Source organism: Paramormyrops kingsleyae, chromosome 23 (genome assembly GCF_048594095.1).
Source record: "Paramormyrops kingsleyae isolate MSU_618 chromosome 23, PKINGS_0.4, whole genome shotgun sequence".
Taxonomy (NCBI): domain Eukaryota; kingdom Metazoa; phylum Chordata; class Actinopteri; order Osteoglossiformes; family Mormyridae; genus Paramormyrops; species Paramormyrops kingsleyae.
In genome coordinates this window covers 9027733-9052500 of record NC_132819.1, presented here as the reverse complement: position 1 = coordinate 9052500, position 24768 = coordinate 9027733, and the positions used below count along the sequence as shown (strand labels likewise).

Genomic DNA, 24768 nt, shown 5'->3' with positions numbered 1-24768 from the left:
CGAGCTCCTGCTCAGGCCGCTGCCTGGAGGTTGACTCAGGTTGCTGTAGAGCTTTTCCAGCCCTGGCTTGTGGTCTGGAGAGTGCGTGTCCTCCCGGATGGGCGGAAGTGAGCTGAAGGCAGCCAGTGGTGGTGGTCGGGGGGCCCTGTGTCTGGGAGGGCAATCCAGGCTCTTGAGGGTATCTACCAGAGCGTTCATGTCGTTGGGGAAGTCTAAGTCCGGCACGGTGGGGTTGGTTGGGGAGGGAGGGAGCTCCACACGCATGGCCCGGAAGACTCCAGAGAACAGGTCCTCTTCTGCTGGCAAGGTACGGTCGTCATCTGAGCGCACCTGCGTGTCCAGGCCTGTATTTATGCTCTGCTCTCTCACCGCGTCACCTACAAGCGCTGTCGGCTCCGCCCAGTCCCGCCTATCTCGCTGAACTTCGCTCAGCCGAATGCTGTTTCCAAGGAAACTAGGTGTTTCCCCAGAGTCTATGGTCATGGGTGATTCCTGAAACGTACGGGGAGAGAGAGACTCCACCGGACTGTAGCGCGACAGAGAGAACGGCATGGAGGAGATCCTGGATTCAGGTGCACCTAGATCAGAAACAAAAGTCTCCTCCACATAGTGAACCTGCAGGCGGGCCTCCTTGTGCTCTGGATCTCGCTGGTAGGTAGAGCTGAGGCTAGGTGCAGCCTGTAGCCTACTGGTACCATCAGGCTCCTGGCTGGGGACTAGCTGCTCACTTGCATGCACCAGTGATACCTTGTGGAAGCGCTGCTTCCACTCTCCCTGGGCATGCTGTGCCGGAGCAGGCCTCACACTGAGGGTGGTGCTCAGAACTGCCACACCTGAGTCCATGGCGCCGTCGCACCCAGGGAATGTTTGGGGCCCAGCACTTTCAGAAGCAGGTTGCTTTGGGGCGGCCGAATGGAGACCTACAACAGCCAGGGACCTGAGAGGCAAACGAAGTGGAAAAAGGCAAGAGTTATGCACCCAAATAAATGTCATTTATGTGTATTCAGATACGTTTTATATATATACATATATATGTGTTTGTATGTGTGTGTTTGTGTGTCTGTTTGTGTATAAATTCATACTGCAAAGCTGCAACCTTGCTAGTTTTTCCATGGAATGAATTAGTAATTGGACATAAGAATACTGGAAAACAATCACTACAACTAATATCATCCACAAAAATCCATTTGCCAACCCTAATAAACTGATTTTGAAACCACAAAAAAAAAATAACTGATTTTTAAAGTGAATGAATGAAACCAGTACAGCCATAAAAACCTGCACCACTATTGTTTTGCTATTACAAAGCACAGTTTGGCAAAGCGCTCTTTCTGCGTCTTGTTTGGCTGTATATGTGCCAGTGGTAAGATGGAAAGTTAAAGGCGACGCTGTCGCTGCCCATATCATTGGCTATATGTTATCTCCCAAATCTCAGGGACGACCCCATGATGGAAGTGCCGGGCGCAGGGAATCTCACACACACTGCACACACACTGGATACACACTGGACACACACTGGACACACACTGCCATGCTGAAGGATCAAGATTCAAGGGCTCTGTCACATGCATGAGAGGAGTGGTACACCAGCAGTGAATTTAAACTATTATAATATACAAAAATATACAAAATAAATCTATAAAAGTAAAGGTATAAAAAAACCATAAGAAAATTTTGAAGAAAATATCAGAGAAGCATGTCATCAGCGGCAAAACAGCAAAATGCTTAGGTGGTTTTGGCGTGGCCAGCCCCGGAGGAGATACAGCTTGGGAGGAGCCAAACATGCTTATGACTAAGTAAATAAAAGGATAAAGCAAAATACTGGGGAAGAATAGTTAGAAAATCCAGAAATTGTGCTACGTATTTATTGGCTTTACACCATTTATATCTGCTGTGGTGAAAGCCGTTTCACCATCAAAACCAGTGTGTGGTTTCACTGCGCGCTTCAATAAACCGGCAGAGGTGTGTTTCGGCAGGAGCTTCCCCAGGGGCCCCACAAAAACCGTGCGCAGGAAACAGGTCAAAGAATCCCAGTGTTCCCACCACAGCGGGCACTAAAGGCAGTGGCGTGTGAAGCAGCTAACACCCAGCTGCCACGGAGGCCTAGTCTGCAACAAAACAGAAATCGCTAGAAGCTGCGAATGGACACACTCACAAGCCTGCCTGCCTTCTAGCACGTCAAGTGCCGTATTAAGGGGGGGAACCAGCCACAGGTCACAGGTCAGCTGGTTTGCGTGAGATCTGCAGTTCGAGACAAGCCTGCACACACATGTACACACATTTGATTGTGTGTAGCAGCTTTATTACCTTGTAAATAGTTGCCAGGGTTTGCAAACTACCCCAACAGTTTTGATTAAGCTAATTTTAGGTTTAGAATGGAATAATATAGATTTGCTATGAGATTTCTTGTGTGAGTGTGAGAAAGCGTGACTGACACGCCAGATGCATGAGAGTTGGCGACCGTGCATCTAAATAGAGATGCCGTATAAAAATAGACCCACATAGAGTAAGAGATTGCAGGGGGAATGAAAGACTTTACGTGATTTGACACTGGAAAGCATCCACACCCCCACAAAGAAATCTGAGCAATGGGTTACTCTCCATCGTCTTCTAATACAGACTGTAAACAGTTTTGCCACCATTTTGGACAAACCTCAGCAGCAAACAGTTATTGGCACCTATGAAGTTTAAGTTAACCAGCGAGGGCGTCCGGCCAAAAAATAGCTTGTCCAAGTGACGCACCCTGAGACACTGCGGGTGAAAACGGAGCCAGAAGAGTCATCATTACAGGCCTCATTGGCATCACACAACAAAAAAAAACAGAAAGGGGTGTTAGCGACTGGAATTCACGGCTGACATGACAATTAGCCGCACTTGTGCCTGGTGTGTGTGGACGTTATTTGGGTGTGCTTAACAGTCCTGCATCTGGAGCACTGCAGGAACACGTCACCCTGCCTCTGCAAGGCTCGTCGCTTTCATTCCCACACCAGGTGTGGCTCACTGCCTCTCCAGTTCTGGCCTCTCAACCCCTCTCTGTTTCATCCGGGCTTTATTCACTGACACACTAGCACCTCCATGTGGACACTGGAATGTACTGCAGTTGTCAGTCTCCCATAACCACATTCCTCATACTGACATGTCTCTGTGCACACACGCCCATTGCTGCAGTAACTGTTTTATCACCAGAATGTTCTGGAAGCACTGCCGTGCTCCACTGACGTGTCACATGTACTAACTTTACGTAACCTTGGCCCATAAGAAAAATTTCCATGCACACTCGAGTTAATTTCACCACGACACTAAGAAAGGAAGAGGTGTATCCACAGCCCTGTCAATAACATATGACATGTTTGTAAGTCCTGCCAGTCGCAGGAGATAATTACACAGATACGGTTTCTCAAAAAAAATTATACTACATAGTTCGGAAAGGACTGAAAATGAAATGGTTTGAATGGGAATCTTGAACATTTGACTACAGGTCAAACGTGCCTTCAGATCAGACAAGTTATCTGAGCGATAGTGGCAGACTGAGAAAGGTGGTGGTCTGTGAATGAAGATTAGACAGATAAGATGTGAGGTAGGTGGCTGTGGCCTCAAGGCCAGAGATGTCGGAGATGAGCGTGTCGTGGAATAAACCAAATCAGAAGCAAGCCTGCCCCCCCACACACTCCAGGGGCAGTAGAAGAGAATCAATTCCTCTAACAATATTTGCTCCATGTTTTTGATCTGATTTAACAAATGTGTCCAGTTGCACATCTAGCCGACTCCCTGGAGTCTGCAAACCCTTTTTGGATTCACCTAGAGCTCCTCTAGCACCACTCACAGCCAGAGAAGTTAATATCTCCTTATATAACTCATTTGTTCAAAAAGATATTTCAGGCAAAGCAAGGAGTCCCCTGGAGGTGGACAAAGGACTCACACATTTCCTGTCAATGACCCACAAACAAAACAAAGAATGTTAAACATGTCAAAGATGGCATGGCAAACATTCACACCCAAATTTTAGTGAAATTACAAGAACGGCTTCACGTGGAAACTGCTGAGAGCTACAGGACCATGATATTTAATCACTGCCTTCTTCTGCTTGTCCAGGGCAATCTGGCGATCTTACACTCTAGAGTGGCAGCCAATTGTTACCGGTTACGTGTTAAAGGAAAGTAAACCAGGACTGGCCACATGCCTCTATGCCACTGACGCGTATCAAATGTGATTTTTCAGGGTAACATTCAAAGGACAGTCTACAAATAACGACAGAAAAAAAACACACAGACTATAAAATAATTTAAAGTTGTTTTCAGAGCCGAGGAACTTAAGGTTGGCCTCATATGGGGCAGTGTGTGGCTCAGTGGGCTGTGCCTGTACTCAGAAGGTTGTTGGTTCAAACCCAGCCTCAGTACATCTGTGGGTCCTTAACCCCCAGCTCCCTGGGTGCTACTATGGGTAGCTGCCCTTTGTGGACAGCTTACTCTACAAAGAGAAAGTTGAGGGAGGCGTAAAAAGATAATTTCCCCACGGGGATCAATAGGAGTATCTATTATTATATTGCATACATTTTCTAGGTTAGGGGTTGGTTCCAGTACAGCTCACCTGCTGTATCTGGTGTAAATCAGACAGACAGACATGGCACCCTGACTGATTTTGCAATGATGTTTGCAGTAAATCATTAATACATTATGCATTTCCTTTTTACTCCTACAAATTAAAGGGAATATTACACATTACTTGGCTGAGGCAAGAATATCTGCAATGACAATCTCTGCACTTTCAGCCTGGAGCTGTAGTAAAAAAAATAATACAGCTCAGCACTTTCAGCGGTTCACCTTGGGCTTCCAAAATGAGCAGACGACGCAGCAGCTAACGAGCCATGATGAACTTCTGTGGGTGTGTGTTAAAAATACACCCCATTAAATGCCTGGTAATGGGGAGGGCAGAACGTGTCTGTAGCTGTTCGCGGGTGTCCTCCAGGGTGAGAATATTAAAGAATACCCCCCCCCCCAGTCCGACGTCAGAGAGGACGAGGCCTGGAATGGGGCTCTACTCACTGCTCACGGGAAGAAGGCCCACGTGTTTCCCGGCTCGGCTCCTGGGGCCCCGCGGGAAGAGCCGCATGCGTGGTCTCGGGCGCCTGCGATGTGGCCGAGGCCCTCGGGAACGCTTCTGTGTCGGCCCTCTGCACGACTCCCTCGGGGTCCTTGGGCAGGCCGCCGGCTCTCTCTCTGCTGCCCTCTCTTCCTTCCTCGCTGTCACCGGCTGTTTCTGGTCTCGCCACGCTGTCCCGAAGGATGAGTGTGTTGGCCTCTCTCCAGGTCACAGTCAGTGTCCTCTCAGCGCCGGCAGCCGCTCCTGTGCTGTCGTCTGTCTCTCCACTCTGGGAATTCCGGCACTGAGATTCTGTCTGGTCTCCTGGTTGCTTTTTTCTCTCCAGGAGGGCCGGAGCAGCCATCCCCAGCCCTGCCCCCTTCTCCTCGTGCCCCTGAGTAGGCGTAGCAGTCAGACATTCCTCAGATGCCTGCACCTGACAGACAGGTACGTCTGGTTTCAGCACCGATTGAAGAGGCCACTGCAGACCCTCCCCACCGATGCTAATGAAACGCTGCTGCTTTGACTCTCCAAAGCCCCACTGAGATCCCTCCTGCTCTGCATTCTCTTCCATCTCTCTGTGCTTCTTCTCTCCATCCCGCTCCACTCGTCCATAGCCCCTATCCATTTCTTCCTTCCCTCCTTCTAGATACTCATCACGCATATGGGTAGAGGACTCTTCCTCCTTTTGGTCTTCCTCACGTAGTTCCCCTGATCCTGGAAAAACAGCAGAAATGATCCCAGCCACTTGCGTGACCTTCCAAGCGTCGTGTGAGTCATCAGTCTGGTCAGGTTTCCATGCTTCCTTGACGTCACCAGCCAGTATCAGTTGTTGCTCCTGACCAGCTATCTGAAACGTAAGCTGCTTGTCACCCTTTCCCAGTTCTCCCTTTTGTTCCCTCATGATAGCCTCCATCTCCTGATGACCTGAGCTCATGGGCTCTACTCCACCTCCCCCCCCCATTATAGCGCCTAGGACTTCCATCTCGTTCCCTGTTCCATGGTCCAATATTCTTGGCTTGGCATCCTGTTCCTGAAACCTAGCTCCTAAGTCATTGTCCTCCATCCTCACCTCCTGGTTCTCCATCCCCCCTTCCATCTTCTTGGCCCCAGGTATACCTTCAGCCCAAATGCGCCCGATCTGTAATTCTACTTCTTGGTGGTTCCTCCATTGCCCCTGATCCTCCATCTTCACCTCAGGCTCCAGGTCTTTCATCCTCACCTCTGTCTCCTGCCCCTCCCTCCATGCCTCTCGCTCCTTCTGTTCCATGCCCACCTCCACCTCCTCTATTTTTACTCGGGTGCCCAGACTCTCTCCCGTTTTCCCCATTTCTTGGTCAAGTTCTGGCTTGTAGTGACAGATGCTTGTAAGAGGGAATGTGGACAGAGCAACACACTGAGGAGGAGAATGAAAGTCAGAAGTGCTGAGAGTGTCTTCTTTCAGGATGACAGGGTCACTGATGTCAGAAGTAAGCAGCAGTGGAGCAGAGGACTCGGCACTCAGGAAGCGGGGGCCAGTGTCCACAGGCGGCACAGAGCGACTGCTAAGGTATGAGCCTGGAGCTTCACGGTTTGTCCCTACAGAGATACGATCATTTCTGGGGGTGGGTTCATCACTGGTGGAAAAAAAGTCTGTAAGACAGGTATCTGTATGGGACTCAGTGGCAACGGTTTTTGGGAAAGTGTCACAAGTATCTAGTGAGTCACCAGCCTTTCGATTTGGGGTAGAGTCGACTGTGGTGACGACTTCACATCTTTCGGCGTGATCTGAGTGTGTAAGGCCGGAATCACTACTGAGGAAGCAGCTTACATTTGTGAAGGAAGCAGTGATGTCAAGTGCTGAGGACTCGCTGTTGTGAGAAGGTTGTAAGAGGTCAGTTCTGGTGAGGGAGGAGCTGTTGTCAATATTACTGAAAGGGGAACGATTGCTTAAAACTGAGGAGGTAATGTCACTGCGGAGGGCAGAGTCAATGTTGTATCTGGTGGGGTCTCTGTTATACAGAGAACTCTCAATTTTAGCCAAGGTGGGGTCAGTGTCATCTGAAGAGGACTTATTAGTTTCAGTAAGTGGGCGGTCAGTGTCAGGCACAGTACAGTCTGCATCACTATGGGTATAAGAGTATCTATCACAAACGGAGGGCTGTGTGTCAAAGAGAGAGGCAGAGAGGCCCATATGGGATTGGAAAGGTTGAGGTTCAACATGAGTTGGATGGTAAAAGTCAGTGTGGTAACTGCCAGCAGGGTTTAGATCGGGATCAGAGAGGACAGAGACAGATGGAGCAATAACAGAAAAAACTGAGTCAGGGGTGGGAATGACTGGGCGGCCAACATCTGTCTCGAATGTTGCTTGGGGACAGACATTGCTGCTGGGATGCATGTCAGCACGGCCAGAGGGGTCAGCATCAGGGATTGCAGCATCTTGCTCGTCACATTCAGCAGAGAAGAAGCAGCTTGGCTGTGGGTGCCATGTCCCAGCCAAGCCATCTTCAGTGGACCAAGTGCTCATCACACTGGAAGGATCTTCCAATATCTCAGACCCTTCCTGGGCCTCCAGAGAGAGCAACGGAAGCTGCTCTCCTAGTGGTGAAGAAGCAGAGAATCTGACACGCTTGCTCTCTTCCCCTGGCTCCCCGCTACACTCTTCCCGATCTCCTCCGTCCAAGTCCTCCTGCTCTTGCTCCTGAAAGCTCGGCGTGCAGGCGTCCAGCTCCGCCACACTCCGGGACAGCCCAGCAGAAAGCTGCGACTTCTGCTTCTTCTTCTTCTTCCAGCCGAAAGAGAAGGTGTGGAACTTCTTCTTATGCAGGTCAGTCTCTGAGGAGCTGAGAGACTCCTTCTGAGTGACAGAGAAATGAGAAGACAGAGCAGGCAATCAGACAGGAGGTACAAATCGGGATTTATGAAATATTCCGCTATTTACACCCTTTCCACAGAATCCACAGACATGCCCTAATTGCTTCAACTGCAAACACACATGACTTCACAAGCAGCTCTCTTAGCCCTACCTAGCAGAGTTATTTGTTCGCAAGTTTAAAGTATTCTTAGGATAAAGAAACTTAGAACTTTGCTTATTAAATTTCACTCTGCCGGTCCCCATCAGGCACTGAGGAAGTGAGGAAGTCCATCTAAACTGCCCTTTCCCCAGACACAGATTACACTTAAAAAATGACAAATATTTTAAAAACAACCTTTCACGCCCTGCTCCCATGGAAAATGCCCTGGACTCCACCCTGCCTTCATTCCTCCGCCCACAGCTGTGGCATCCTAGCAATGAGCCAGACTACATACACTGAACTGCCCTCACCTTTAGAGTGGTGGGGGGGGGGCACGTCATGATACTGACATTCCAGTGATGAGCAGGCAGACAGGTCATGGTGAGTCATGTGACAAGGCACAAAATGCTAATTCGTCAAATTATTTATGGATGCCGTCAAGGAATAATAAAGGGTTTGTGTAAGATGTGAAACCAGCTGATTCTTTGATACCACAGAAAGAATTCCCTGAAGAATGTATGACTATGAAATAATAATAATAATTGATACTTTATTGATCCCCATGGAGAAATTGTATTTACGCCTCCCTCAACTTGCTCTTTATAGAGTAAGCTGTCCACGAAGGGCAGCCACCTGTTGGGGCATCCAGGGAGCCGGGGGTTAAGGGCCTTGGGGCGCCCAGGGAGCTGGGGGTTAAGGGCCTTGGGGCATCCAGGGAGCCGGGGGTTAAGGGCCTTGGGGCATCCAGGGAGCCGGGGGTTAAGGGCCTTGGGGCGCCCAGGGAGCTGAGGGTTAAGGGCCTTGGGGCATCCAGGGAGCCGGGGGTTAAGGGCCTTGGGGCATCCAGGGAGCCGGGGGTTAAGGGCCTTTGGGCGCCCAAGGAGCTGAGGGTTAAGGGCCTTGGGGCACCCAGGGAGCTGAGGGTTAAGGGCCTTGGGGCGCCCAGGGAGCTGAGGGTTAAATGCCTTGGGGCGCCCAGGGAGCTGGGGGTTAAGGGCCTTGGGGCGCCCAGGGAGCTGAGGGTTAAGGGCCTTGGGGCGCCCAGGGAGCTGGGGGTTAAGGGCCTTGGGGCGCCCAGGGAGCTGAGGGTTAAGGGCCTTGGGGTGCTCAGGGAGCTGAGGGTTAAGGGCCTTGGGGCACCCAGGGAGCTGAGGGTTAAGGGCCTTGGGGCACCCAGGGAGCTGAGGGTTAAGGGCCTTGGGGCACCCAGGGAGCTGAGGGTTAAGGGCCTTGCTCAAGGACTCGCAGACATGCTGAGGCTAACAGTAACTCCTTAGAAAATTAGTACAGGCAACCATCTCTGACCTAACACTCGAAAGAAAGTAAGAAAACTGGTGGTTAGGCTGTCGGAAGCAATAACCAGACTGACCATTTGTTTGGAGTAAGTGTTTCTGGTAAAACTGTATTTCTCTGTAAAAACACTTATTATGCTCCATAATTTATTAGCATCTTAGAGCGTATGAGTGTAGCTGCTAAGCAGCTTTGCTATGGAATACATAAGAGGCAATGAGTAAAGTACAGATAAACTGGAACAAAAATAACCACATAAATATCAAAAACTGCCAACCAGAGTGTTTGCTGTGGAATGGCGGCTGTGACCTCCTGAAGAGACCCCCAGTGCAGGTAGCATAACCTACAATTTATTTATATCCTAGTCAATTCCCAGTACAAACCACCTAGCTAATCTAAGTTTCCCAAATCAAATATCACGCTTCATAAAAAAGTTATGTGTATAGATGGAAAATACAGTTGCAATCAAAACAATTCAACCCCTTTTGCCAGAAGAGAGTCTGGTGATGTAAATAAAATTGTATGAAAAAATTCCTAGCAAAGCTTCAAAAAACAGTCAATAAATACAGTGGTACCTCAGAACTCTAACTTAATCCGTTCAGAACTCGGGTTTGAATCCTAAAAAGTTCGAGTTGTGATCGAATTTTCCCCATAAGAAATAATGTACAGTGTATTACCTGATATTTTCAATTAAAAAAAAGCACTACCACCAAGAAACAATGCTGTCACAGCGAATGCGAGGCTGAGACTGAAGCGTTACCCTTTGTTTCCGCTGAGAGACGTGCCGCATGACTCATTTCCCTGCGCGTACAAGTTATCTTAGGTCGGTGTTCACGGTTCGACTTCTGAGATTCAGATCGAGTTCTAAGTCATTTTTTTTTCGAGCTGCTTGATTTGACTTTTAAGAAATTCGAGTTCTAATGAGTTTGAGTACTGAGGTATCACTGTATTTGAGTGATTCTTAGGAAATTTAAGTTCAAATGTTAAAAATTGAGTTCCCTCGACAAGCACCTGTGTGAGTACTCATTCAGTCCCCAAAACCACTAATTTGTACAGTAGTTAACCCTTCATAATCTCCATTACATATTTCCTTTATGTGCTCACATGTTCTTTGACACCTCTCTCTTCCAATCATAGCCCATTGTTTGTGAGCAGATGCTTCCAGCTCACTTATATTCCACGGTTTCCAGGCTGCCACTGGTTTATTTAAATCCCACAAAATATACCACATGGACAAAATTGGCCATTACACCTACAGGAACTTTTATGACATCACATTCTAAATCCATAGGTATCAATATGGAGTTGGTCCCTCCCTTTGCAGCTGTAACAGCTGCCTCTCTTCTGGGAAGACTTTCCACAAGATTTTGGACTGTTCTGTAGGAATTTTTGCCCATTCATCCAGAAGAGCATTTGGGAGGTCAGGCACTGACGTTGGACGTGAAGGCCTGCCTCGCAATCTCACTGGAACAGCAAAGGGCCTCTTCCCCAAACTGTTCCAACAAAGTTGGGAGCATAGAATTGTCCAAAATGTCTTGGTATGCTGAAGCATTAAGAGTTCCCTTCCCTGGAACTATGGGGCCTAGCCCAACCCCTGAAAAACAACCTCATACTATTATCTCTTCACCAAACTTTACATCTGGCACAATGCAGTCAGGCAGGTAACGTTCTCCTGGCATCTGCCAAAACCAGACTCATCCATCAAACAGCTAGACAGAGAAGCGTGACTTGTAATTCCACAGAACACGTTTCCCCTGCTCCAGAGTCCAGTGGCAGTGAGATTTACACCACTCCATCCGACGCTTGGCGTTGCACTTGGTGGTGTGAGGTTTGCATGCAGCTGCTCGGCCATGGAAGCCCATTCCATGAAGCTCCCGGCATACAGTTTGTGTGCTGGGGTTAATGCCAGAGGAAGTTTGGAAGTCTGCAGTTACTGAGTCAGCTGAGCCTTGGTGACTTTTACACAATATGCGCCTCAGCACTCGGTGACCCCACTCTGTTACTTTACATGGTCTGACACTTCATGGCTGATTGTTGTTGTTTCTAAATGCTTCCACTTTGCAAAAATACCACTTACTGTACAGTTGATTGCGGAATATCTGGCAGGGAAGAAATTTCACGAACTGACATATTGCAAAGGTGGCATACTACAGTATGACAGTACAATGACTGAATTCACTGAGCCCTCCAGAACAACCCATTTCTTCACAAATGCTTGTAAATCTGACTGTATGGCTGGGTGCTTGACTTTATACGCCTGTGGCAGTGGGGTCTTGTGAAACTTTAAGTGTCTTGGAAAGCTTCTTGTAGCTGCCGTCTTTTTTTGTACAATGCAATTACTTCTTCTCTCAGCTTACGTAAGGGCCTGTTTTTATTTGTCATGTTTGCGGCTCAGCTAGAAGGAGTGCATAGGCTTGATTTATACATCATCATAGCTGTAAAAAAATAAGTGTCAGATTCACAGCCCCAAGTATTAATTGCTTAAGCTTTGTAGACTCACAGACTATTGTGTTTTTTTTTGTTTTGTTTTTTTTTTATTGAATGCAGGTGATATAATTATGATATGGCTGCATTATGACATTTTGCTGTTGGACACATTACCTTATACATTTTCATTAATCATATAGATACTGTATATCACTCAAATAATACAGATGTACAGTGGTACCTCAGTACTCAAACTCATTAGAACTTGAATTTCAAAGTCGAACCAACCGGCTCGAAAAAAATGACCTAGAACTTGATCTGAATCTCAGAAGTCGAAATGTGAACGCCGACATAAGATAACTTTTACACGCGGGGAAATGAGTCACGCGGCACGTCTCTCAGCGGAAACATAGGGTAACGCTTCAGTCAACCTTGCATTCGCTGTGATAGCATCATGCATGTTTACACTAGCTGAATACATATATTTAAACAGTAAAAATACATTTAGACAATGATAGACAGTAACAGTAATTATTATTATTATATAATAAAATACATTTAAAAATAAAGATTTCTTATTAATTATTTTAATATCATTAATAATAAACCATTATACATTTAATTATAATAATATTGTCATGCTGGGGACGGAGCGGAGACAAAGGCGCAGACGTCAGGGTATCGGGGAATACGGGGTTTAATTACAGGTAAGGCAGGCAAAACGCAGACGGACAATACAATGACCAGACTGGGAAACAAATTGAAACGCGGACTAAATACAGAGGACTAATGACAACAACCAGAAATAGAACACAGGGATTCCACACGGGGTTAACGAGGGGGCGTGGCACACGGAAGAAGCGGACAGATCGGAAGGATCAGGGAAGGATCAGGGCAGGACGCATAGTTTTTTTTTTAACTTTACACATTGTTTGGATACATTTATTTTCTTACTTTACAAATTACTGTTTTGATAAATGTGCTTAGATGTGTTTAGTACAGTATATGCTCTTCTTGTTCTATCCTGTTCATTTTGTGTTTAAATGCTAAAAAAACATATTTAGGTATAATTTTTTTAGGGCCGGGAACCAATTAATTGGTTTCCCATTATTATTTATGGGGAAAATTCGATCAGAACTTTAGGATTCGATCCCGAGTTCTGAAAGGATTAAGTTCGAGTTCTGAGGAACCACTGTACTTTTTAAAGAATCAATCTCATCAAAAGAGTTTATATTTGTAACCCTTACAGTTTTAGTAGGGACTGTATAAATTTCACTGCAGTTGTAACTGAGGTGCTTTGGTCAACAGTGACACTTACATACAGATCGCTATGAAAAGAGGGACTTACTGTAAGTCTCAGTGTCTGGCTGAGCCATTGCACAGAGAAATAACACTTTTGCTCCCTCTGCTGGCTAACATTGGCATCATCACTCAGAGAACACAATGAAATTATCACGGTGTAAAGTTATCAATCTATAAAATAATTACATAACAGGCTTAACAGGCACCCTAAATCTAAACCATGGACCTGGTTTATAAAAACAAGGCACGCTTATTCACAATCATTGATTCGTAATAATCAAATTCATTAAACTGGGTAGAGAAAGGTAAGGAAATAAATGACACTCTCCAGTCTTAACGGTATAACGACATGCATTAGGGTCAGCAGGAGGCAGAATAGTTCAAATCCACAGGAGGCCAGCGCTGCTGTCATTGGACAGGTAATTCACTGAAAATACGCCTCTAAAACTGGGCAGATTTTTAATTGTGCAATGTGATGCAGTAGTTACTGTAGCTCTGTTCCCTCACACCTCGGGAGACCAGGGTTCGATTCCCGGCCCCTGTGGAGTTTGCATTCTCTCCCCGTGTCATCGTGGGCTTTCCCACAATCCAAAGACATGCTGAAGTGAACATGAGTTACCAAATTGTTCATAGGTATGAATGATGTGTGGACCCTGTGATGGGTCGGTGCCCCAGCCTGGGTTGTTCCCTGCCTTGTGCCTGAAGCTTGTGGGATAGACTCCGGACTGTGCATAGGGTAAATAAGTATGCAAAACACATGGAATTTCAGTTTAATGAAAGCCTCTGTTTATGGGCAGGGGTGAATAGTTCAGGTCTAGAAAGTAAAAATCCAGACCAAGATTTAGCTTCAACCAACCAGTTGAGTATAAAGAGTTACAGTCACACAGTCATCAACTGGTTGGTTAAAACAAAAACCTTGGTTTGGATTTTTAGTTTCTGGACCTGAACTATATAGTTGCTAAAACGATTATACATTAGAGAACCAGATCTGGGCAGTACAGCAAGCACAGGGTACAGGGCGGGGGACACCCCATGTGGGGACTGTTTCCAGAAGCACAGCGTACAGGGCGGGGGACTGTCTCCAGAAGCACAGCGTACAGGGCGGGGGACACCCCATGTGGGGACTGTCTCCAGAAGCACAGCGTACAGGGCGGGGGACACCCCATGTGGGGACTGTCTCCAGAAGCACAGCGTACAGGGTGGGGGACACCCCATGTGGGGACTGTTTCCAGAAGCACAGCGTACAGGGCGGGGGACTGTCTCCAGAAGCACAGCGTACAGGGTGGGGGACACCCCATGTGGGGACTGTCTCCAGAAGCACAGCGTACAGGGTGGGGGACACCCCATGTGGGGACTGTCTCCAGAAGCACAGCGTACAGGGCGGGGGACACCCCATGTGGGGACTGTCTCCAGAAGCACAGCGTACAGGGCGGGGGACACCCCATGTGGGGACTGTCTCCAGAAGCACAGCGTACAGGGTGGGGGACACCCCATGTGGGGACTGTTTCCAGAAGCACAGCGTACAGGGTGGGGGACACCCCATGTGGGGACTGTTTCCAGAAGCACAGCGTACAGGGCGGGGGACACCCCATGTGGGGACTGTCTCCAGAAGCACAGCGTACAGGGCGGGGGACACCCCATGTGGGGACTGTCTCCAGAAGCACAGCGTACAGGGCGGGGGACACCCCATGTGGGGACTGTCTCCAGAAGCACAGCGTACAGGGCGGGGGACACCCCATGTGGGGACTGTCTCCAGAAGCACAGCGTACAGGGCGGGGGACACCCCATGTGGGGACTGTCTCCAGAAGCACAGCGTACAGGGCGGGGGACACCCCATGTGAGGACTGTCTCCAGAAGCACAGCGTACAGGGCGGGGGACACCCCATGTGGGGACTGTCTCCAGAAGCACAGCGTACAGGGCGGGGGACACCCCATGTGGGGACTGTCTCCAGAAGCACAGCGTACAGGGCGGGGGACACCCCATGTGGGGACTGTCTCCAGAAGCACAGCGTACAGGGCGGGGGACTGTCTCCAGAAGCACAGCGTACAGGGCGGGGGACACCCCATGTGGGGACTGTCTCCAGAACCACAGCGTACAGGGCGGGGGACACCCCATGTGGGGACTGCCTCCAGCACTCTGGCACTCTGTGATTAGCAGCCCCATCTCTCCTACACTCACTGTGTCTGTCTCCTTCTGGCTATGAATTACTCTGACCTTTTGTATGTTTTTGCACGCTTGATTTAGTTATGCAGTCAAGTGGCTACTTGTGATAAATCTCTGTACTTTGCTTGGCATTTTTATATGTCTGCCAAGCTAATAAATTATTCTGATACTAATTCTTACTTATATGGATGACAACATATAGTAGAAAACTAGTTTATGAAGTTACTTCAGTTCCTAGTCAGAATAAAGGGGGTGGTCTGCGGCCTAGTGGTCGGATGATTGCTGGTTCAAATCGCAGAGTCAGCAGAATAATTTTTACCATTGGGCCCTTGAGTGAGGCCTTTAACCCCCAGTTGCTCAAGGGATTGTCTGAGATTCCACTGTAAGGCTCTTTGGGTAAAAGCATGTGCTAAATAAATGTAAATGGATTATTGAGCACTGCTATAAGAGTATCATTAAATGGGGCACTTTCATTTGCTCAGGTGAAAACTCACAGCTCTGAGAACATGAGGTCACAGTGTTACCCAGTGAGCCACCGTGTCACCCAGACACTGAAACAGTCAGCATCAAACACCAGCCGACATCAAGCACAAGCCGACACAGCCGGCATCAAACACCAGCCGACATCAAGCACAAGCCGACACAGCTGGCATCAAGCACAAGCCAACACAGCCGGCATCAAACACAAGCCGACACAGCCGGCATCAAACACCAGCCGACACAGCCGGCATCAAACACCAGCCGACACAGCCGGCATCAAGCATCAACCGACACAGCCGGCATCAAACACCAGCCGACACAGCCGGCATCAAGCATCAACCGACACAGCCGGCATCAAGCACCAGCCGACACAGCCGGCATCAAGCACAAGCCGACACAGCCGGCATCAAGCACCAGCCGACACAGCCGGCATCAAGCACAAGCCGACACAGCCGGCATCAAACACCAGCCGACAGAGTCTGCATCAAGCACCAGCTGACACAGCCGGCATCAAGCATCAACCGACACAGCCGGCATCAAACACCAGCCGACAGAGTCTGCACCAAACACCTGCTGAAGCCCACAGAACTTACTCTTAGTTGCTCACAAAGTCAGCTCTGGCCTCAACTGAGCACCTGAAACGTCTGCAAACTGCCCGACAGGTGAGATCCGGCAGCGTGGAGAACCGGGCAGCATCTCTGTTTGTCTTGCCATCCCACATGCACAGTCTGCCAGAAGTCAATAATGAGCCTAATTGTCGGGGTTTGTTATAGGGCACCTAATGTGGCTGTAGAGGAAAGCAGAATATTATATGATGATATCAGGATTATGAGTAATAAAAATGATGTGGTGGTTATGGGTGATTTTAATTTACCTGGGATACAGTGGGACACAGTCTCTGGCTCTTCTGTAAATGAACTTGAGATGGTGGAATTAGTACAGGATTGTTTTTTTACTCAGTTTGTTAATACTCCTACCAGGGGAGAAGCCCCTCTTGATCTCGTTTTTTGTAATAACCAGGATAGGATTGGAAAATTAGAGGTTTTAGACCCATTGTACGGTAGTGATCATAACATGGTTAAATTCGAGGTTAATTTTAGTGTCCAAAGAGCAAAGTCTAAATTAAAAGTATACAATGTTAGGAAGGCTAACTTTAATGGTATGAGACGGAAATTAGAAACTGTAAACTGGACAGAGTTAAATAGCAAAACAGTAGAAGAGGCATGGGAATTTTTCAAAAGCACATTGTTGCAAGTGCAAGAGGACTTCATACCTGTTTCCAGCAAAACTAAATCTAGGAAACGACAACCAAGGTGGTTTACTAAGGAAATTAAGAATAAAGTCAGGAGGAAAAGGGCTCTGTTCCACAACTGGAAAATAACTAATGATTTCAAAATCAAGCAGGAGTATCTAAGTCTACAGGCAGAGTTAAAAAATGACATTAGGCTATCAAAGAGGGATGTAGAAAGAAAAATTGCATTGGAGGCTAAGCATGACAGTAAAGGTTTCTTCCAATATTTTAACTCCAAGAGAGCACTAAAAGCTGAAATCACTAATTTACAGGATAGTAAGGGCCTTATAATTGATAACGAAATTGATATGGTAAATGAGTTTAATGATTATTTTTCAAGGGTGTTCACAATAGAGAACACAAGTAACTTACCACCAATTAATACGAATACAGCATCGTCTATGACCAATATATGTATAACTGAGGTTGATGTGATACTAAGCCTAGCTAAACTCAAAATAAATAAATCACAGGGGCCTGATGGCATCTTACCTTTAGTCTTGAAAGAGATGAGGGATATTATTAGCCAACCTTTGACTTTAATATTCCAGAAATCGTTATCTGCGGGTGTGGTACCATCAGATTGGAAGCATGCTAATATAACACCCATATTCAAAAAAGGGGATAGAAGTAATCCGGCAAACTATAGGCCAATCAGTTTAACTAGCATTACTGGAAAAATAATGGAAGCTATAATTCAAGTGAAAATGGTAGATTACCTAGATGCAAATAACATTATAAAGGATAGCCAACATGGATTTAGGAGAGGTAGATCCTGCTTAACGAATCTGCTTGAGTTCTTTGAGGAAGCTACAAGTGAAATTGATCACAAAAAGGCCTATGATGTGATTTACTTAGATTTCCAGAAAGCCTTTGATGTTGTCCCCCACAAACGGCTCTTGTTAAAGCTTAAAGCTGCAGGAATTTTAGGAACTGTGGCAGCTTGGATCAAAAACTGGCTAACTGATAGGAAGCAGCGAGTAGTTATTAGAGGCACTATGTCACAGTGGGCCTCCGTTTATAGTGGGGTACCGCAGGGTTCAATTTTAGGACCACTATTGTTCCTAATTTACATTAATGATATTGACACGAATACATACAGTAAACTGGTTAAATTTGCAGACGACACTAAGGTGGGCGGGGTAGCAGATACTAATCTAGCAGCAGAGAGGCTCCAACGGGATCTGGATTTAATTAGCGAATGGGCTGATACTTGGCAGATGAAATTTAACACAGATAAATGTAAGGTAATCCATGCAGGGAGCAGAAATATACAGTACAGATATTTTATGGGTTCCACTGAAATAAAGGTAGCTGATTACGAGAAAGATCTCGGTATGTATGTTGATGCTTCCATGTCCCACTCTCGCCAATGTGGGGAAGCAATAAAAAAGGCGAACAGAATGTTGGGTTATATCTCTAGATGTGTGGAGTTTAAGTCAAGGGAGGTGATGTTACACTTATATAATTCCTTGGTAAGACCCCACCTAGAATACTGTGTGCAGGTTTGGTCACCATACCTCAAGAAGGACATTGCTGCCTTAGAAAAGGTGCAACGAAGAGCTACGAGAATGATTCCTGGTCTTAGAGGAATGTCTTACGAGGAGAGGTTAGCGGAACTGAATCTGTTCAGCCTTGAGCAAAGGAGGCTAAGGGGGGATATGATTCAGGTCTATAAGATTCTAACGGGTCTGGATGCCGTTCAGCCAAATGACTATTTCAATATTAGTCTAAATACTAGAACTCGTGGCCATAAGTGGAAATTAGCGGGAGAACATTTTAAAACAAATTTGAGGAAGCACTTCTTTACACAGCGTGTAGTCAGAGTATGGAATAGTCTTCCTGCTATTGTAGTGGAAGCTAAAACCATGGGTTCCTTTAAATCAGAGCTAGATAAGATTTTAACAACTCTGAGCTATTAGCTAAGTTCTCCCCAAACGAGCTTGATGGGCCGAATGGCCTCCTCTCGTTTGTAAATTTCTTATGTTCTTATGTTCTTATGTTCAAGGACAAACAGCGGCTGCAGAACACAATGGGCCACAGTGAACCCAGAACAAACACGGAGGCCGCAGCTGCACATCGTGACAGTGAGTCGAACGTTTGCTCATAAAGCCAGACACCACGGCACATGGCACATAAAACTACATGTTTAAATAATATAGTAATGTAAATAAATGATCATTATATAGTTCATGCAGGATACAGATAAAGCATTTCACTCTGTTGTGAAAGGCACTACATAAAAATAAACTGAATTGAAATTGAATTTTTTTTATTAAAAAAACTGACTATTTTCTTCAAGCCCACAAGTGAATTGCTGGTATCCTGGCTTGCAGTGTAAATGGTGACTGTAGAAATGGTGGTTACTGTACCTTCACTGCCAGCTTGTATAAAATGCAGGAGATGGTAAGGAATCATTAGGGGGCGACTGGCACCCCCACCGCACATGTGAGGAAACAGCTGTTGCACTGGGTTTGTGTTTCTCAAGCCATAAACCAAAGAACTGCCACTGACTCACCCATAAGGATTTTAGACAGAAACCCCAGCATTGGTGTGGACAGGGACTCAACCAACCTTTGCCCTGGGGACAGTGCTGTACACAGATGCAGTGGCACCGTGGTGGATGTTGGGGTGGTCGAGGACATCTTCACTCGCGTCGGGTTCTCCCGGGCTGGAGGACAGAGGAACAAGGAAGATAGGTCCACATGAAACGCATTACACATACAGCTCTGGAAAAAAATTAAGAAACCACTGCATTTTTGAATCCTAGTTTAATCCTGGGACTGAAGTAGTGGTGCCACTAACGACTATTTTTCTATGGATTAATCTATCAACTATTTTACCGAATGGTCAATTAATGTATTTGACTAATTTTAATCACATGGACTGTTTAAGTTAATTTTATTTTGACAGCAACGACCTGCATGTCATTGCAGGGAGCTGGATAACAGACACCAGCTTTTCCGCACTATACAGACATTAATTTCACCCACAATTCGATAAGCATTGGTAGTATGCCAAAAATATTAATGAGATGTGTATTGTGATGCCCAAAATTTAGTAATCTGTATAAACTCGTCGTATCTTTATGGTTATTAAATTAGGTTAATGGAGCACCACATGCTACGGTTTTGGTAAATCAAGCAATAATTACTTAAGTGCGTTGAAATAAACAATAAATGATCAGTCATCGCATGCATTGTACTGAGTGTGTCTCTTGACCCTCTTGACATATGAACACATATTAAATAATAAAGTGTAAAAGCTCATTTCACAACATGCCAGTGGATACCCTGGAGGGAAGGATTGCATTTGCACACAGCAACAGGCACTTGTCCAGCCGCCAGATCGGTGCGGCAAATGTTGCTTGAGATTTAGCAAGAGCAGAGCTATGAGGGCTGACGGGTTCCTCCTCCCGAGCCCATCGGTTGCTGCCAGCTCCTGTCGCTGAAAAATACTAAATAATTCGAGGCACTCAGAATAACAATGCGGAACGGTGCCCCTCATGCATGTGTGTTTACAGAGAAAGGAAAACAATGTGTCACTTGTTAAGAGGACAATGCCTCCCTTTGAAAGACCTTGAACGGTCTCTTCCTCCAGACTGCTTGGAGCTTTTTGTGCTCCAGAAGAGCTTTGGGTTATAGAAGACAAACTGAGACTCAGAAACTTGCAATGAGACTGCGATCAAGCATTGTACTCAGTCCAACACATGAAATCTGCATGAAGCTGAGGTTTCCAGTGTTTGTTCAGGGAAACCCAGCAGAACCTAGCCTCTTCTCATCTCCCTCTACAGCTAATGAATCTTAACCTCTGACCCTTGACTGAAGAGGGCAAAGGTCATGTTTGGAAGTAGTGTTACACAAAATTACCCAGAAAGCCTCTGGCCCTGCAGAATATTGCCACTGTACAGAAAGCTGTGGGAGATGCGTTAGCCACCTTTTCTGCCCAGGAACACCTTCGACATGAAGGCACTATCAAGACTGACATGCAGCCACATGGCTGCATGAGCACTGAAGCTCCACAGTCAAGGTCCTGCTGTACAAAAGTGCAGGAGACTGTAAGACACACGTGTCGACGCGGCTGCGTGGATGGTGGCCGGTTCTCCCAAAGACACGAGCTGCTTCGCTGCATGCCACACCCCTAGCAGAACCCTGCATGGGCCACACACTGAAGAGTCACTCTCACTACGATTTGACACACTGATAAACTTTTCCTGATCTGAGGAATCCAAGGGTGAAGACCACACCCTGATCTGAGGAATCCAGGGGTGAAGACCACACCCTGCCGCCCGTGCTAAGCCAAGCTGGGCTGAAGACAAAACCCCAAAAGAAACAGGACCATAAAACATGAGCACTTTATTGTAAAAGTACCATATTCCAGAGCACTTGCAACATATCTTGCATATGCTTCTGGGTAATTTTGTGTAACACTACTTCCAAACACATGACTTTTGCCTTCTTCAGTCAAGGGTCAGAGGTTAAAACGCATTAGCTGCAGAGGGAGATGAGAAAAGATTAAGCATCTTCTGTTGGGTTTCGCCGATCAAATATTGGTAACCTCATCTTCACCCAGATTCCATGTTTTTTATGTGAATTTGTCCTCTCCTGTAAAGTGGTTTATCACAAAATAACAAAAAAAGAAGAAAATAAACACATGGAGACTGTAAGGCTTGACACTATGACCAATTCAATGGGGTGGAGAGCATTAGTCACCCTAAACTGTTCTTGTTAGCAATGGAGATTAAATCCACCCCAAGTGAAAGACAGCAGCACATTTTTACTGTGCAGTTTCACAGGTGTTGAGTCTCCTGGTTTTTACCCATCAGGGTCACTTTTTTGAAAGTTTGCAGCCACCTCACAGACATAAGATGCAAATCTCACGGGTCATCAAACTGCCGAACCTAAAAAAAATGCAAAATGACAATGTTTTGCAGAGTGGATGTGAAAGGGGAATCGATCGTGTTGCCAGTTTCACCGCGGCCACCTGGTCGGCATGGAGACGGCTCACTGTTTTTACCAAGATATACAGGTTTCTGATCACGCATCTCACTGTTTTCACTGCAGCTGGGCCAACATGTGTGCAGTCACTGTACATTACTGTTCAGTCATCTTCACCGATGGCGACACGATTGCTGTTGCCCTGGCAGAACTGAATAAAATAATTTGGGATCACACAGCTACCACAGCAGGGGGAGAATACTAGAGGAAATGCTGTTTCCTCGGCCGAAGCACTGTGAGAATGCAAAGTGAAATGCCTGAAGTGCCTCGCATTGGGCAATCAACACCATGAACATACTTCACCTCATATCAGACATACTTTCAGGTAAGGCTGGAGCTGGACTGAGTTTCTGCCTGGAAATGTCTCACCCTGGGGGGGCAGGCTGGTGGTGGTAAATTATGCTGAGTGGGGGTTGGGGGGGAGGGGCTGTGGGGAAGTACTGCTCTATAGTCAGCCTGGATTACAGCCATGCCACCCGGTTTGATAAGCGCTGAGAGTAAGCTATAGCCTTAAGTAAGTAAGCTAATGATCACGTTTCTGACCCGAGTCACCAGCCCAAACGCAGGGCAGCGCAGAGGGAATTCTCCTGACTCTCCCGGTTAACCAGTCATCACGTCGAGAGGAAGACAAGGGAGAGTCCCAGCAGGAAGCGCTCACACACCCGCAGAGGGGCCAACCCCCCGATCTGACAGGCCCCGCGGAAGCAGGTCACTGGGGGATTTCAGCCCATCGCCCCCTCAATGGGCCAATATGTGTCATAAACCTCATGACACAAAGCATGCAGGATATTGAAGGGCCAGAAGAAATATACTCATCATTACATCATCTTCTTAGGGGTTAATAAACTCTATCTATCTATCTATCTATCTATCTATCTATCTATCTATCTATCTCTCTCTCTCTCTCTCTCTCTCTCTCTCTATATATATATATATATATATATATATATATATATATATATATATATATATATAGTGAATACACTGTGAATCATTTTATAGCTTCTAATTTTTTTATAACTTGTTTTGGAAATATTCTAGCATGTGGTATATGCATGTATACATAAAATCCAATAGCAAATACCCAAAGGGAAAAAAGTATTATGTAAAACAGAAAAATAAGTTGTGCAGATGTTTTTTTTCTAAATAACGATTAGCAACGAACAGAAAAATATACATAACTATATACAACAGAATAATATATTAAAATTCGTCCAAGGGGTCGAAACTGGCCGATCTGGACCTGGACTACCGAAATGTGGATGGTTCTGTTTTTCCAAGACGCCTGTAGTTCGCAGTTTTGCTGACCAATGTAATTTTCACACAATAGCTTATATTCACATTCATAGCATGTCTCTTAATACGTACGCGACAGATACACACTAAAGCAGAACAAAACGTATAACTTAAGAAAACAGAAAGCCATACTCCAACGAACCAGTGCGCATTTACCTGGAAACTACCGCATTTTCTTCGTCAGCATCGTCTGTGTGTGAAACGTATTTCTTCTTCTTCCACTTGAAGAGTTTGAAGGATTTTCCACCACTGTCCTTCTCCCCCGAGCTGGCCAGGTTTGCCTCGCTTTTGGAAAACAAACTTTTCAAACTTTTCCTACCAAAGGGACTTTTCTTAGCCATTATTGATTAAAAAAAAAATCCTTCAGTTTGCTCTCCTATTTAAACACCGGCGCTGCCTTCAGACACTACGTGGAATTTGCCTGAAGTAAAAAAACACAATATGGAAATTTGTGGAAATGTTTTGCGAATCAGAAAAGAGCGGTCATTCCTCTCTCCTTATCACAGAGCGGATCCTTTGCCCAAATGCTGGCTGATGTTGATTCACATACATTTTGCGCGAACCTGAGCGCCAAGGTGTCACATACAGCTGCGCCGCCACGCCCTCCGCCTGCGGCCGGTGAGGGAAGGCATGCCAAGCCTGGATCCGCAGACACCCATCTCACTGACAATCTGTGTCACTGGCAGCGATTCACAACAACATTTTAGTAATCCGAGTATTAGAAATTTACCTCTAATCCACTAGAAAGATAACTGACTTAAGTGCTGCGTAGCGGCTTAAATCATTTTGCATGATACACGATTATACGTATATTAGCGATCTACTACGGTGTTTGACGGCTACAGGTCTCTTATCATCAATCTCACTGTTTTCACCTCAGCTAGGTTAGCATGCATGGATGCTACACTATAGAAAAATTCAGTAATTCATGAGGATTTCCTTTATTAGTTATCATTGCTTAACAAAACAGCTTGATCTAAATAGCAGTATCTTTATATTAGCCTAATAGTATTCAGTTCTCTGTCATGGAGAGAGTACCTGCTGCTGGATCACAACACCCCTCCATCCTGCCGAAGGAAGCTGCTTCCTCACCTCCATGTCCTGACATCATCTGGACTACACACAGTTTTACTTTCTAAACTTTGGACTTCCTTTGCCGCCCCCTGGAGGATGCCCCCCCTTTGAGTCTGGTTTCTCTCAAGGTTTCTTCCTACTGGGGAGTTAGGGAGTTCCTTCCCAGTGTCACCTCTGCCTTGCTCACTGGAGGCGTTGAGCAAGGACAATATACTGTAAAGCTCTTTGAGTCAATGTATTGTTGTGAAAATGTGCTATATAAAGAAACTGAATTATCTTAATAATAATCCTGGCAATAGACTAATTTAGGTTATAAATTATAATCCTACATTACTTTTAATATGAGTAGGCCTATTGCAAGAAATGTTAGCAAAA

At 46.2% G+C, this 24768-nt stretch overlaps 1 protein-coding gene across 1 annotated transcript in view; it reads right to left on the bottom strand.

Annotated features, from left to right (window-relative positions):
* The window catches only part of crybg2 (crystallin beta-gamma domain containing 2), a 46685-nt gene extending 22255 nt beyond the window's left edge, over positions 1-24430 (bottom strand). The window contains exons 1-6 of the mRNA XM_023832020.2: positions 24412-24430; positions 23870-23978; positions 23476-23604; positions 19601-19697; positions 5043-7915; positions 1-937 (exon numbers count right to left, since the gene is read on the bottom strand). The exon at positions 1-937 is cut by the window's left edge and continues 708 nt beyond it. Coding sequence (XP_023687788.2) covers positions 1-937; positions 5043-7915; positions 19601-19697; positions 23476-23604; positions 23870-23978; positions 24412-24430 — 4164 coding nt within the window. The remainder of the gene's footprint in view (positions 938-5042; positions 7916-19600; positions 19698-23475; positions 23605-23869; positions 23979-24411) is intronic.
* Positions 24431-24768: the final 338 nt, after the last annotated feature.